We start from the raw sequence: 15,869 nt of genomic DNA, 5'->3' as shown, positions 1-15,869 counted from the left end.
TCATTAGCTAATGCCCGAAACACAATTAAGGGGCAGGAGGTTAGGAAAGAGAATAACCAAATACTGCTCACAGTAATTTTCTGGGAATGCTGCAAAACGTCTCTCCTCCTCATCCCCCCGCCCCCATCTCTGTGCCTCAGTTTCTTCATCTCCTCCATATCACTTGCTTCCTCCACCATTTCTCAGCCATAAAGCATTCATTAGGCTGGGAAGCAAATGAGGTAATGTCTGTGGTGAGATGGTTTGTGCGTTTCCAAAGAAAGACACCATATAAAAAGCATTCTGATTGCTAACAGTCAGGGATGCTGAGGATTTGGCCTGGCTGGCTTTATAAACTATTTAACTGCCTGCTTCTTGCAGAAACTATTTTTATCAGTTAATTACACATTTTTCTTATTAAATAACAATGTCAAAGCATTTCTTGCTCATTTTCTTGCCATGATTAATTTAATCTGCCTCTCTTTATTAAAAGTCCAGTTTTTGTCCTCTCGTCTTATCCACCCTGATAGACTAGTAAATGCTCCATGATTGTTCAGCAACTTTGATTAACATTAACCCATTCTATTTCCATTCTTTCTTTTCCTCCGAATCCCTGAAATAGTCGCACTCTCACGAGAATACATGCCTGCCGTCTAAGGTGCTTCCAAACTGTGCAGAATGGATCTTGCCCTAGAGAATGGTTTCCCTTCTCTCCTTTCTTGGGCTCTTCACCAACAGGCAAATCTAAGAGGTAGACCAGATTTAAAGGCAGCCCTGAGTTATATCCTGCCTGGGAGGAGACAAGAGAGTCAGAGAGAGTGCACTGGTTATGTTCAATTTCAAAACAAGCACATGTGATGTGACCAGAATTTAAGAAAAAGAGTAAAAAGAGAAAAACCAATGCCAATGGCATTCACTGCACTATGGGACTCTTATCTAATATTATTGTTAATTATAATTAACAATTAATATTAATAATATTAATATTATTACATGCTTAACCCCTTGATCTGGAATGGGACATAGGCATTATTATGTGGGTTCATGCTATTGCTTGAACCCCACAGAGAAAGACTAGAGCTTTGAGGGGGGAATGAATAAAAAACTTTTCAGGCGACGTAGTTAACTGCAGCAATTACAGGAATGGTAATAGGAAAGTAATTTCTTTATTTTTATTTGTCACTGCGCTAGGTAGGCAGCCTCTAAGATGGTTGCCGGCTGATAGTCACTCCTTTGTGCAATCCCTTCCCCTTGAGTGGGCTGGACTTACTGATCCACTTCCAATGAATGAAATACTGCGTAAGTGATGGGATGTCACTTCCAAGATTGAATTACAAAAGTCTGTCTTCTTTCCTAGATACCCTCTCTCATTTGCTCACTCATTACCTGGAGAGTCAGGCACCATGGGGTTGGCTCCCCTATGATGAGGCACAGGTGACAAACCCTGAGATACAGTCAATGAAAAACTGACGCCCTCAATCCCATGGTTCATGAGGAACAGAACCTCCCATTAACCACGAGTAAGCCTGGCTACCCTTCCCCAGCCAAGACGACAGATTAGACTGCACTCACAGCCGACAGCTTGATTGCGACCACAGAGAGATTCTCAGACAGAAGCACCCAGCTAATCTACACCCATATTCTCATATCCTGCAGAAACTGTGAGATGGCAAATGTTGGGGTTTTATTTTAGCCATTACATTTTGGGGTAATTTGTTACTCAGCAATTGATAACTAATACATGACTCTTCCCACAGTAAAATTAACCCAGAAATAACATGACGTACTCAGTGATGGGGGTGAAAAAGGGGCACTGCTTCCCTAGCTTTTGCCCTTGAAATTATTAATCAACCAAAACCCCTTTCTTGCTGGATGTGATCTTAAATTAACATATCCTCAACATAACTCTCTAGGTAGCCATTCTCAATTAATTAGTTGGGCAGATGAGAGAAGAATCTATTTGCTGTCCCTTGAACAATATAAAGAGAAGACTTGGAATTACAAGCCTGATTTCTATTTACAAGCCAAGAAACTTTGGGAAAATCATTTATACTCTTTGAGCTTCATTTTCCTCTTCAATAAAATGGAGGTAATCTGTTTGGATGCTCTGAGGTGCAAGAAACAGAATATGCAGCTAAGTAGCCTAAAATAGATTTCTCTTTTTTCCAGTTGGCCAGTTTTCCCTTATGGCCACAAGATGGTTATAGCAGCTTCAAGCCTCACATCCTCCTAAAACAATGGCCCTATAATGAAATGGAAGCATTCTTGTCTTCTGGTCTATAAGTAAAGAAAACTGCCCAAAACAAACCCCAGCAGAATTCCCTAGACATTATATTGATCAGACCTGGCTTATACCTCCTGAGGTGATTGATCACTGGCTGAGGGGATTCAGATTACCATAATCAGCTGACACCACCCCCATTTCACCCCTAAGGCTCTGAGGGGCCTAGCTGCCTCTGTGGCTGATGGCCATCCAGAGAAAAACTGGCAAAATCTGAGCTTCTGGGCACATAAATTAAAGAGGGGGATGTTGCTGTTGGGTAAATGTGTTAGTCCATGTGGGCCAGGTTGTGCTGGAGTATAGCATGTGTAATAACCTAACTCACTCCACATGCCCAACACAAGTCAGTCCGGCAGGGCTGACAGAGGCTCCACCTCATCAGCACAGGACCTCAGGATTGGCTATAGCAGCACAGAAAAAGCAGGAGAGGCCTTTCCTGCTGTGTCATTTTCACTCACATTCCTTTGGCCAGAACCAGAGAATGACCCCACTTAACTGTGTGGGGGCTAGAAAGTGTATTCTTCCATCTACCGGAAGAAGGAAAATGAAACAGGAATGGTTTTGACCCCAGTAGGCAAATAAGACTGTCTGCAATAAAGCCTTATCTCCTCATATGGTTCATGAGGTTCAAACAAGCTAATGTATTTACTCATTTCTCATTCATTAAACACATAAGATCTACCAAGCTGTAACTGGTTTGGCTCAGTGGATAGAGCGCCGACCTGTGGACTGAAAGGTCCCAGGTTCGATTCTGGTCAAGGGCATGTACCTTGGTTGAGGGCACATCCACATTGGGAGGTGTGCAGGATGCAGCTGATGGATGTTTCTCTCATCGATGTTTCTAACTCTCTATCCCTCTCTCTTCCTCTCTGTAAAAAATCAATAAAATATATTTTTAAAAAAAGATCTGCCAAGCATTAGGCTGGGAGAGATCAATAAGACACAGTCACCACCCTCAATGCAGATACAACCATGAGAAGGTGATCAAACATCTGAATGTCAGTCAGAATTTGTTTGCCCTTTTCTTTCCCTTCCAAGTCCATAGTGCTCACCTCACATATTTTGTCTTCCCACCATTGGTTTCAAAGTCTTTTCAATGTTATTAAGATGGGTCATGATCAGAAAGGACAGAGAATTAATCTGGAGTGCCATGGTGTGCAGAGATGTGTGGCAAACATTAAGAGAACTCTATAGGCAACTCTAAGATGTCATCTTTTCCTTGATCTCCTTCCGCTCATGGAACATTAGAAGAATGGGCTATTATATTGTTTCTTTCCAAATCCCTTTCTGAGTGGCTCAGTTGCCTCGTGAGAGAGCAGACATTCCTGCTTGAGTCAATTCTAAAAGTTCCTTCACTTCCTGAGCCCTCATGGGGCTCAGGGTTGGCTAGTCTGCAGTTACAGAGAGACCCTAAAATTTTAGTGGCTTCATGTGAGCTGCTTAATAGGATTGCCTGCTCAGTTCAGGTCTCTACAGAGAGTCTTCTTCTTCAGAGACCCAAGCTGATTGTGGTTTTGCATTTTCAGCTGTGGTTTCTAGGGTTCCGCTGGGCATTGATAGGCGCACAAACCAGGGAGGAAAGCTCGTAGACAGTGCACAAGGGATATTTTCATTGGGCTGAGCCTGGAAATGGCATCCCTCACTTCTGCCATGTACCAGTATAGAGCATGCAGTCAATGACCACACTTAGCTATAAGAGACGCTGGGAAATGTAATTTAATTGTGTCCCCAGGAAAAAAGCAAGACAGATTTTGGTGGACAGCTAGCAGTCTCTTCACACTCACCCACACAACTTCCTATTTTTCAACTTGGCAAAATCTAAGCTCGTGGAGTATTTCTATATAACAATGTACGCTTTGGCTCGCCCAGGCAATGATCTTCTGGGAGATAATTCATAAACATTATAATGCAATTAATGGGCAGAGACCTGACCCACTGCCCATTTTTCCTGTCGTATTCCTCCACCAAAATTCTTGATCAGGTCCTCTCATTCCAGAGAGATAATCTTGAGACTATGAAGAGATCTCAAAAAGTGATCATTTCCAACGTAGGGACAAACCAACAAATGCTTCCAGTGAAAGAATCATTCTTTTCCAAGTGTGATCAAAAGAGAAAGGCTTAGGGGAGAGGTGTTTCTCTAAGCATCTTCCTTTTATTCATTCACTGAACAAATAATTATTGAGTGCCCAATGCATGCCAGCCTGAGTACCTAGTCTATGCCAGACACTATGTCAGGTACTGGCAGTGCACTGATGAACCATACTGGCATGATCTCCTGGACCTTATAGTATAGATTTTTTAAAGTATACAGGAGTATAAAGTAAGTACATACTATGATAATTAGTCATAAAAGAAAAAGTGGGGCAAAGGCAGAGAGTAATAGCAGAGGTGGGAGGGATGACATGTAAGTTAAGACCTGAGGGGTAAGGTGGTAGCCTGCAAAGACAGTGGAGGAGGAGGCAAGTACATGCAGAGGGCACCACATGTGCAAAGGCCATGAAAAGGGAAAGAGGTTGTTGTGACTGAGTAACAGAAAAGTAGCTGGTGTGGCTGAAGATGAGGAGGGAAGAGCTGAGAGATGAAACTGGAGCAGTGGGTGGGGGGCAGATCATGAAGAGTTTTGTCACTCTTGATGAGGACTTTGAATTTGAATCTAAATAAAACGAGAAGCCATCTGGGGCTTTAAGTAATAGAGGGATATGAATCCACACTACATTAGTCTGCTAGGACAGCCATAACGAAGAACCACAGACTGAGTGGCTTAAACAGAAAGTTATTGTTTCACAGTTCCGGAAGCTAGACGTTTCAGGTCAAGATATCAATGGGGTTGGTTCCTTCTGAGAGCTGTGAGGGAAAGTCTGTTCCATGCCTCCATCCTAGCTTCTGAAGGTTTGCTGGCAATCTTAGCATGTCTTATAGAAAGTGTTCCTTCTGTGTCTTCACATCATCTTCCTTCTGTCTCTCTTTCTCTCTACATGACATTCTTTCTATAAGTACGCCAATCATATTGGGTAGGCACCCACCCTACTCCAGGATAACATCCTCTTAACTAATTACACCTGCAATTACTCTATTTCCACATAAGGGCACATTCTGAGTTGCTGGGGGTTAAGACTTTAACATATTAATGGGGGAAGGGGCACAATTCAACACAAGACACACGTGTTTTAAGATTACTCTCTGTTCAGTATGAATGGGGAGGAAGGGTAGTTAGAGTAGAGGTGGAGAGGCACGTTAAAAGGCTGGTGTCATTGTCAAGATGAGAGATGATGTTTGCCTAGGCTAGATGTCCAAGAAGATTTAAGATATATTTTGTTTCCAAAACGAGCATGACTGTTGATAGGTTTTATTTCATTGGTGAGCGAAAAGGGTGAATCAAGGATGACTCTAAATTTCTGGCTTGCGTGAGAAGGAAGATGCTGATGCAATTTATGAAATAAGGAGGAATGGGGAATAGAAATGTTTTAGGGTAGAGCCCCATGATTTTTATTTTGTGATATAATTAAGTACATAGACCAAGCAGACAGTTGCATTTAAGAAACTGGAGCCCAGGGAAGAAAGCCGGTCCTGACAGCTCGCAGCTGGGGGCAGGGACTGGGAGGCCAGGCATCCGTACTGACGCAGGCTAGCCTGGCACCACTGGCTGCCCACTCCACTTCCGCACGTTGGGGGATGGGTGGCCAGCCCCTGGAGGCTTAGCCCAGCCTCACCATGGTGGATGCCTTCTCGGGCACCTGGAAGCTAGTGGACAGCAAGAATTTCTATGACTACATGAGGTCAATCAGTGTGGGTTTTGCTACCAGGCAGGTGGCCAATATGACCAAACCTACCACAATCATCAAAATAAATGGGGACACGATCACCATAAAAACACAAAGCACCTTTAAGAACTTGGAGATCAGCTTCAAGCTGGGGGTGGAGTTTGACAAGACAACAGCAGATGACAGGAAGGCCAAATTCACTCTGACCCTGGATGGAGGCAAACTTGTCCACGTGCAGAAATGGGACAGGCAAGAGACAAAACTTGTGCGGGAGCTCGTTAATGGAAAACTCCTCCTGACGCTCACCCATGGCATTGGAGTGTGTACGAGCACCTACGAGAAAGAGGCATGACCTGCCCACTGCTTCACTGACTGCTCCTCTGCCAACTGGCTACCCCTGGACTCAGCGCCAGATCACCTCGTCTTTTCCTCTGGCGTTGTGTATAAATCCACCTTGGGGGGAGGGGAGGAATTCTTCTGGGGCCAGGTGCACCATCCTGGACCCAGTTCCAGTTCCCATGGTATTTGTTTTTTAACTGCATCCAAAGAGTGCTCTGAGGTCAATAAAGCAGAGCCAAGGCAAAAAAAAAAAAAAAAAAAAAAAAAAAGAAAGAAAGAAAGAAAGAAAGAAAGAAAGAAAGAAAGAAAGAAAGAGAGAAAGGAAGAAAGAGAGAAAGAACGGAAAGAGTCTGGAGCTCAAATGAGAAGTCCGTGCTAGAGATACGAAGGTGGAGTTCTCCGCATATAGAGTATTTAAAACCAGCTCCAGCAGTGCTTGTCTTTTATCTTGATGTCTCCATGGAACAGCCCACGCCTAAAGGAGGTTCTGAACCAAAAGCTCAGAGGCCGTGTTGCTCCTTCTCAAGGCTGGCAGAGGGCTGAGAATCCTGCCTGCTTAAAGTGCCAACCCCTGGTCATTCCATCTCGGCCTCTCTAATCATTGAACACCCAGCGTGTGCCTGGCTGAGCACCTAGATTCCATGGGTTCTTGGCTTCTGGAGAAGATGAAGCCCGTGCTCCTACTTCTCTCCCAGGTTCACACAAAGCGTCCGTCATTGACACCCAAGAACACCCACACAGCCCAATGCACATGTCCACCTAAATCACATGAACGTTGGTGAGTGTGCCTGCACGCACCCCGTCCCTTCAACAGAAATGACCTAAACTTTGTGAGGTTCGCATGTCCCTAGAGATGATCTCATTTGCCTGCTTCAAAAGCGCTTTGGTCTGCACAGCCTGTAGCAGCAAATTTACACTTCAAAAAGCAGACAGCTTTTTCCACATCTTATTCACTTAATGAGTGAGAATGCAAAATTAGTTCCGTTGCTGATGAGGACCTTGAGCCAAATGAAAAGTGTTCATTTGTCAGCACAGGCTTACAGCCTGAGACGTGATTGTATAGCTAATCCAATAACGGGTTTGGAGACTGAGCATTTATTTATATACAGTATGTCTTGTTATCTGTTGATAATCAGGACCTACAATTTGCTCTTTCTTGTGCGTGTAGTGTGAAATAGCAACATCTTCCAGACATATTGCATTTAAGTACCAACATGCAAACAGATACCAAAAACACCATCATCAGCAAAATATTTTTATTTGCTTTATTTTTATAAAAGAAAGGAGAACCAGTGCTTGAATGCAGGCTTTTATGTTTTTTAATATAAATAGTAAATGAGGTTTTTCTCAGAAGGGTTTTAAAAATGAAAACAAGGTGTCCTTACCACCTTAAGCCACCCTAATCAAGTGATTTCTTCTTGTTCTCTAAAAATTCTATCTTCAGATTAGACCCCACACATATGTTTTCAAATGTTATAGAAACTGAAAAGGTGCCACCACCTAACTCTCTGGCCACCTGGATCTTCCAAACGATCTGCTGGTTGCAGAGATGCACAGTATCGCCGCGTGGGCATGAAAGCTGTAATAATTACCTCAGGCAAAGCCTTCCCTTAAAATATAGTAACTTAAAATTAAATATAAAGCCACCACATTTCTATAAACTCTTTCAGGGACTACATACTGCTCCATGATATTGTTTCTTACCCTGTGGATGAGCATAAATGTCTGTTACTAAAATATAGGGATACTTTCGGCCTAATATAAACAGAAAATGCATAAAATCCAGCATTTAAAACAAGCAGGCATCTTGATGGGGATCGTAGAGTGGGATGCATTGTAATGTACCCCGGCTATAATGAGGCCAGTGGGAAAGGAGAGGCACGTCCGGATTAAGTATTCTGTTAATTGCAAATGTGCAGCACACCTGCAAAATCTGCGAAAAATCCTGCAACACGTGGGAAAGTCAGTGTAAGTCTCTTTCCCTGCTACCATCTCTTGGACGGGCCTAGAAAATTCCAGAACAAATGCAGGGATGCATCAGAGAGCCGTCATCTCTAGTTGCCACTTTTCGCCACTTAGCGGTCTCCAACCCCAGTGAAGCTGAAAAGGACCGGCCACTCTGTGATATACGAGAAGGAAGGGGGGCATGTGCACTTTTTAAGCTGAAATTTATTCCGCAATAAATACTTCAGTGTTGGTGCGGCGTGATGTTTTATTGGATTATACCAGTTTGCGAAAGAAATCACATTGGGAAAAGCAAAGCTTGCGGTTTTGTGGCTAATGCGTTCGTAATGTGAGGGCTTTACACGGGAAGCGTGTTGGAGAAGGATAACAAGGCAAATTCAAAACTGGCTCAACACATGCAAATCTCTATTATGGTAATACTTGGCCGCCTGAGTCCAAGAGGGTTTCATGGTGGCTGTGGTACCCAGGCTGGATAATTCACTAGGTGTTGACTCCGGTGAAGAATAAATGAGTATGGCATACATTACATCCTTACTTTCGTCTCAGAAACAAATCTTTCTTGTACCAGCCAGTGTGATCTTCAGAGTTTTTCTTCTATAAAACACCTCAGGAAAAATGCACCTCAGTAAGATCTACGCTTTATTACTCTAATGATTCTACAAACACTACCACAATGCGATGAAAGACAGAGCAGTCCCGGCCTGATTGAGAGCTAATAAAAATCAGTACTGAAAACTGCAAAGAGCACCCTTATCATCTTTCTTTCATTTAGAGCTGATTACTAGGGGATTATAATGCAATCACAGCTATGTGTGAGAGGTAGCTATGGGAACCAGTTTTAACTGTTTATCTAGCCAAAGATCTTAATTTAAGTTTGAACACTCTGATTCATTTATATGTAAGACACCAAGGAGACAAAATGCAGAAGAAACAGATGCGTACTTGTTCTTTCCATTTAACTTCATAAGCTACCAGCCAATTTGTCTTTCAGGGACAAAATTAATTTCTGATGACAATGTGAGCAAGTAATAAACTAGAAGTTCCTGTCCTGGGAAACTTGTTAATGCCATGTAATGTTCTTGTGTTATTTAGGAGGGGGAAAGAGATTTGCTCCTGGAGTTTCGGGGACATCTGTAACAGGCTTGCCTTTGTCCCAGCTCTTAGTCACTCCTGCAGGTTTATGACACCTTTTGTAGAGGGTGGGTTGGGAAAGTTCAGAAGAGACCACGGTGCTTACCATTGCTTCCCTCTGGAGGTTTTATTTAACTGCTCATTTTCCTTCATACTCTGTCCATGACTCAGATGTGCTCATAGCGCAAGCCTCCAGCCTGGGGCTTCCCAGCCCTGGAGTTGGGGCAAGGCAACCCATGAGATGAAAATGAATCACAGGCCCTCCTGCGTGGAGCCCATGTTGCTAATAGGACACAGTCTTTTGCTCACTCCATGAGCAACGCATTGGCATGGCCAACGGGCCACAGAGGAACCTGGGTTGTGTGTGAGGAAATCCCAGCGATGGGATTAAATCCAGAGAGAAGGGCGCCTGCATGGTTGACAAAGTGCATGCACATATACACTTGGATGGGAACTAAGATTGGCAACCACCTCAAAAACAGTCCATGTATCTATCTGTGCCCCCATGCCAGTGATAATAACACTACTACTGCTGCTGCTAATAATAATAGTAATAATCCTATATAATAAAGAGCTAATGTGCAAATGGTCATCACATCCTCATGTTGTCACACCATCATGCCGTAACTGCTCAGACACTCAACACTGGGGAGAGAGGGAATGGGGGTCCAGCCAGGCACAAATGAGCTCGTGAGAAAGGAATGGGGACTAGTCAGGCTGTGGCCTGGGAGAGGGACAAGCTGCCCACCCCGAGGTCCCGGGCGCCTGAGGCTGCGGCCCAGGCAAAGCGCCCGCCCACAGTCCCCTGCAGCTGCCGGCCCGGGTTCTGGGTGCCTGTGACCAGCTGGAGGAGGGAATCCTGGGACCTGGGTACAGGGTGAGGCAGAGGTGATTAGGAGTGATCAGGACAGCAGGGGAGCAGTTAGAGGTGATCAGGCCAGTAAAGGAGCAGTTAGGGGTGGTCAGGCAGGCAGGCAGAGGTGGTTAGGAGCCAGCAGTCCTGGATTTCGAGAGGCAGTCTGACATCCCCAAGGGGTCCTGGATTGGAGAGGGTGCAGGCTGGGCTGAGGGACTCCCCTCACACCACCCCCCTTCGCATGAATTTCATGCACTTGGCCTCTAGTAATAATAATAATAGTAATAATTGCAATAATAGATAATAGATCACATTTATTGAACACTTATTGCATAGCAGATAATAAGGCAGACATGCTACATACATCATCTCATTTAATTAGCACAACCACTTTAGTGGATGTCATTTTTATGGCCATTTTATAGCCTGGAAAACTGAGTCACATAAAAATTAACTTGTCCAATGCCACAGCCAGCAAGTAGGAAAGTCAACCTTTGAACTTGGTCTGCCAGTCTCCAAAACCTATATTTTCAAGCACTCTCCTAAGGCAAACCTTGGCAATCTTCTTTATCTTGGCTGGTATTATTTTCCCATCTCATTCTGTATCCAGTCTTTTTAGTATCTCTGGATTATGTTCCTCCCCTAATCCATAGCTTCTGTGGTCTGTCTGCCCCTGACTTCCTCAGCCTGTATTTTTTCTGCTCCCTGGGGGAACTCCCTACAGCATAATGGCTGTCCATTAACGTGTTTTTAAAACCTTGCTCTCTCGCCTCCTCTGACAGTTTTCTTATGCTCCACATGAAGGATCCTTTTCCAGAAATACTTTTGAAGAAAGTCTGAAGTAAGCTGAAAAGTATTACATTTTTTCATCTCAACAGGGAAATGGATTTAAGAAAAGGAGAGAAGAGCCTGCAGGTCTTTCAGATTTTAAAAAGAATTCAACACACTGCTGCACTGGCTCCGGGAACACATCTATCACGGAAACCGAGAGAGCATCTGCATTTGCACGCTGAACCGTCCCCCTGGTCCTTGATCACGATAATGACTTGGAGTTCCGCTGAGCTTTTCATCCAGAGGCGCCATGGCCCCTGCAGAAGCCAGCCCAGCGAGCAGCTCCCTCCACCACCAAGGCCCTGTCTCCTCTGAGGTGAGGGGGGAACAGCTGCACCGGGGGAAATTGAAAAGGACAAGCAAGCACTGTAAATTTCCTCTCCAAAGGCAACTAAAATAACAGTCCGACTGTCCACATTTAATTGCCCCATCTGGAACTCAGGCATAACAATGGGCTCCCAAAGCAACCTTCTCCAGGGCATCAATAGCCACAGATGAAAGAAGGGGCCTAGAGAAAGCCTTGCTCTGTGAGCACCAGGATATTTTACTAATTGCCCAATTTCCGGTTTTTAAAAACCACGTCAGGCCACCGGGAGACATTCCTTAGCACAATTCTCCCAAGCTTTCTCTTGCCCTCAGGAGTCAGTCCCAGTTTGATGAGAACAAGAAAGAACAGACACGTGCTAGACCGTGGGTCGGGGAAGAATGGGATCCAGCACAGAGCCGCTTCCTTTCCCAAGTACGGACAACTGTGTGACACATAGCCCGGCGGCGGCCGCGCTCTGGGGTTCTAGAATCCAGGTGAAAGTCAGGCTCACCGCTCAGCAAGATGGCATGTTTGGAATTGTCTTCGCAGCTGTGCAGTGGGTTGGCCCTGTGCTAGTCTCCCAGGTGTCAGGGGGCACTGCTGTTACCTCTGCCTGGAATTTCTCTCCTCTCTTTTCCTCACTCCTCCTTTGCCACCACATGCCCTCTTCTCGAGGCAGCCTTCTTTGGACTCCCTGAAGTTAGGATAACTGTTCCCCCACTGTGCTTCCCTAGCATCATATACAGACCCGGGGTGCTGTACTTTCCAAGCTGCATGATAAACAGGCATCATTTATTGAACACCTATGTACCAATCACTGTGCTAAGTACTTTACACATAAATGTCTCTTTTCACTTTACAATCTTCCAAAATACTCTTATCCCCATTGTCTAGGTAAGAAAAGCAAGGGTCAACAAGATTAAGATCTCACAACTAGAACATGGCAGAGCTGGGTTTGAAAGTAGGACTTTCTGTCCCCCAAGCCCATGCTCATCCCCCCTGGGTTCAGCGCTCTGGTGCTGGAATCTTATTGTATCCATTTCAGCATGCCCAGCTCTATCTACTGCACTACCAGGCATGTATAGACCCTCGACACACACTTGTTGAGCTAAATGCCATTGGGGGATGTCTAGGGAGCCCAGCTGACCCATATCAGGGTAACTAGAGTAAATAGCCTCATTAGCCTGGCATTCTGCCAGCTGACTATTCTGACTTACCTGGGTAACAATGGAACTGTTATTTTGGGGAAAAAAGAAAAGTAGAAGCATTTACACAGGGTCCTTGGTGTCACGCCAACACACCAGAAAATGTGTTGTGTTCCTCAACTCAGGTGTTCTTTTCATTGAATTCAGTCAAACCAGTTCTGCATATTGACACAGAAGGTGTAACTTATAGCAATTCAATGCCTCGCTGCATAATCACCTCTGTCATCCATCGCTGTCCTCCAACAATGCTGCTATTGCTGCTGCTGGGGCATCGGCTGCATACTTCCTCTGAGAATGAATGTGGCTGAGCACTCTGGGTGCAAGGATGGTGGTGGGAGAGCCCATTCTCTGGGATAATGGGAGTCTCACCTGTTATCTCACAAGATAACTTGTTTCGGACCCCTCCTTACCTTCAAAAGCAATTCGTGGCTCCCCATTTCTTTCATAATAAAGTCTAAAGTCTACTATTCCAAACTTTTCCCCACTCTTCTCTAACTCAACCCCCTGAAACACCCAGCTGGTCTCCTTACTGGTCCCCGGCACTGAACCTGATGTGTGTTCATCCACGCACACCATGCCCTTTCGTTAGGCCCAGTGCTAATGTTCCCTGCTGTCTGCAATCCCCAGTGATCTTTCTCTTAGAATTTTCATGAAGTTCCTTACAGTCCACCTTATAGTCACTGATTTTGTACATCATCTTACTGTGGCTGTATGTTGTGATTTAACTTTGTGCATATTTGTGTCCAATATGCCTGGTGAAAATTTAGGCTCCTTGAGGGCAGAAACCATCTTTCTCTTCTACTTCTGCTGCATGAGGGGGTAGAGCAGTCCTCTTTTCAGTGATTGTTCCAATGCTGTTTGGCAAGATGTGCATTTGGCCTCATGCTGTCTGTGCACTCCTCGCTCCAGGCATACCAGAGTCCTTATAATTCCTCAAATAGGCCATTACAGCGGAGAGAGAGCTGGTATCTCAAAAAACTCGTTAGTCTGGACACTCGTAAGTCAAGGCCCCACTGTACTGCTTAGTTCCAGGTATTCACACAAGACGTTCTTCCACCTGAAACTCTTAAACCACTCACCCTCCCTTTTCAAGCTCAAGGTTTCCTGGAAAAGTAGTTGGCCTCAGCTTGAATGTCACTGCTTCCAGAAAGTCCTCCTTCATTCTGCAGGACCAGGTCAGGCATGGGTTCCCCCAGCAGCTGTGTTAACGCCCATCAGCAATTGTCACACTGTGTGCTAGTTAGGGCTCTTTTGGCTATGGGTCATGGAAAACCAACTCAACACAGAGGAAAGGGGGCATTCATCATGCCAGGTAACTGCAATGGCCAGGGTAGAATGGGCCTCAAAGTTTTTGGTCAATTTACATTCTCTCCTCATTCTCTTTATCTATTGGCTCTGCTTCACTCTGTATGGGCCTCATCCTCTATGCAGTAGAAAGTAGGGGGTGAGGGTAAGGTTGGGGGAGAGCCTGACTGTGGAGAGTACTGGGGTGACATCATCCCAATGACCTCAGAGAAAACAGAGCTGCTTTCTCCAGGCAACCACAAATTAACCCCCAGGGAATTCATCTGATTGGCCTGGCTGGAGTTGATAGGTTTATTCCTGGGATAAAATCACTATGGCCACAGGCCTGGAGGTCAAGTCTGAGTCACCTGCCCCCAACTTCCTATGGTGTCCTGGGGATGGAAGAAAATGACTACCATTGGTGCTCTACCCAGACCACTTGGAATTGGAAATGAGAACTTCCCATAGGAAGGAGGAGGCTGTTAAGGGGGCTGTTGGGGAGAGACAAGAGGTTGGGGAGGAATGCTGGATAGACAAAAACAATATATGTTCAGTGCACAGCATCTGTGAGCCTCCTCCATTTACAGAAAGCTACCTTAGGATATGATTGTGCCTTGGCCACTGTGTATCCTTGGTACCTGGCAGATGGAGATGCTCAATTGAAATTTGATAAGCGGAGGAATGAATTAGGGAAAGTTCTGAGAGCCAGTGAAACGCCCGGAGTTCTGGACAGGGAAACACAGCGTCCTGTTCCAAAGCCGAGGCTGACATAGCAAGAGGCCATTGGCTGCTGCTGCTTTGCTTGCCCAGCCAGTACACTAGTGCTACAAAGGGAGGACCTGCCTTGGCTGGCTGCTCAACAGATTTGTAAAGTAGCCAAAGAAGAATCCAAACCTTCCCTGCGACCTGGCAGGATGTGAACCTACCGTCGGCCACCTGCCTCCTTAGGCCTGAGTCCACCCAATAGTGTGTCACAGAAACAGACAGAGCGGCAGGTTACCCAGGAAGCACACACAGAGGAGACGCTTCGGGAAAATCACAGGAAGACTTCTGTGCCTCTTATCGGAGGGGAGCAAAGGGAGCTGCTGAGTGAGCTGCTGTACTTGACCACCCTGTTAGTAGTACACGCTCACAGCGTAAGAATAACTCCATTCCGAGAGTATGATAAAATTGGCTTACATGCCCCTGCCAGATAGTAGGCTCCTCAAGGAAGAGAACCCTGTGCATAGCGCCATGTAATCCCCTCGGGCTAAAGGACCTCAACGCCCGGAGCTTTCACAAACCTGACTGTACGAAGCCACAGCTGATGAGATCGTGGCTTTCAAAGACAGAACCCCAAGTCCATTGGCTCACTGCTTCCAGAACTTAATGTATAATGAGTGAGTCCCTCTATCTCTTTATAGGGACCATAGTTAAAGAAAACGAAAAGGTTTTTAAAATCCATGTTAAAATGTGGGCCTTACCCATTTTCCTGTCATCTGCCAAAAGCCTGTAGTCTTCTAATAAATGAGGCACCATAACATAACAAATACGGTGATCATACCCAACTGCACATCATTAAATAATTTAGACCAAACACACACACACACACACACACACTTTTCTTTAAAGAGTAAGTTCCTGTAGAACCCCTCTCAGATAGGATAGAAGAAATCCATATTCCTTTGTCTTAAAATGCTCAGGCACTCAGAAGAAACTTTAAAAACATTTATTTAATTCTTAAATTCATTAAAATTTTGACTTCTCAATAAGTGAATCTTGCTACTAAATCATTGCTGGTATTGTCATCTCTTTTACTTCCCAAAGCCTCCTGTTAACATTATAACCTAAATTTTTTTAATTAGTGATATTGATAGAATTTACTAGTAGCTGCCATTCTATCTGGTTGGTACACCATCATTTCCTCCCCCTCCTTCACAACTTGGGTTCA

At 44.9% G+C, this 15,869-nt stretch overlaps 1 protein-coding gene across 1 annotated transcript; it reads left to right on the top strand.

The window, feature by feature from the left end:
• Nucleotides 1-5,971: 5,971 nt before the first annotated feature.
• Nucleotides 5,972-6,373, top strand: LOC118677135 (fatty acid-binding protein, heart-like). The gene has a single exon (XM_036351943.1). The coding sequence runs from the start codon at nucleotides 5,972-5,974 to the stop codon at nucleotides 6,371-6,373; it is 402 nt and encodes a 133-aa protein (XP_036207836.1).
• The last annotated feature ends 9,496 nt before the right edge of the window (nucleotides 6,374-15,869 follow it).

This window comes from Myotis myotis, unplaced genomic scaffold, assembly GCF_014108235.1.
Source record: "Myotis myotis isolate mMyoMyo1 unplaced genomic scaffold, mMyoMyo1.p scaffold_m19_p_2, whole genome shotgun sequence".
Lineage (NCBI taxonomy): Eukaryota > Metazoa > Chordata > Mammalia > Chiroptera > Vespertilionidae > Myotis > Myotis myotis.
Note: the sequence above shows the minus strand (reverse complement) of the source record. Positions and strands in the feature narration are given on the sequence as shown.

Excerpts from the sequence above, each read along its gene's own strand:
- LOC118677135 (XM_036351943.1), top strand. The coding sequence starts at position 5,972 with ATGGTGGATGCCTTCTCGGGCACCTGGAAGCTAGTGGACAGCAAGAAT.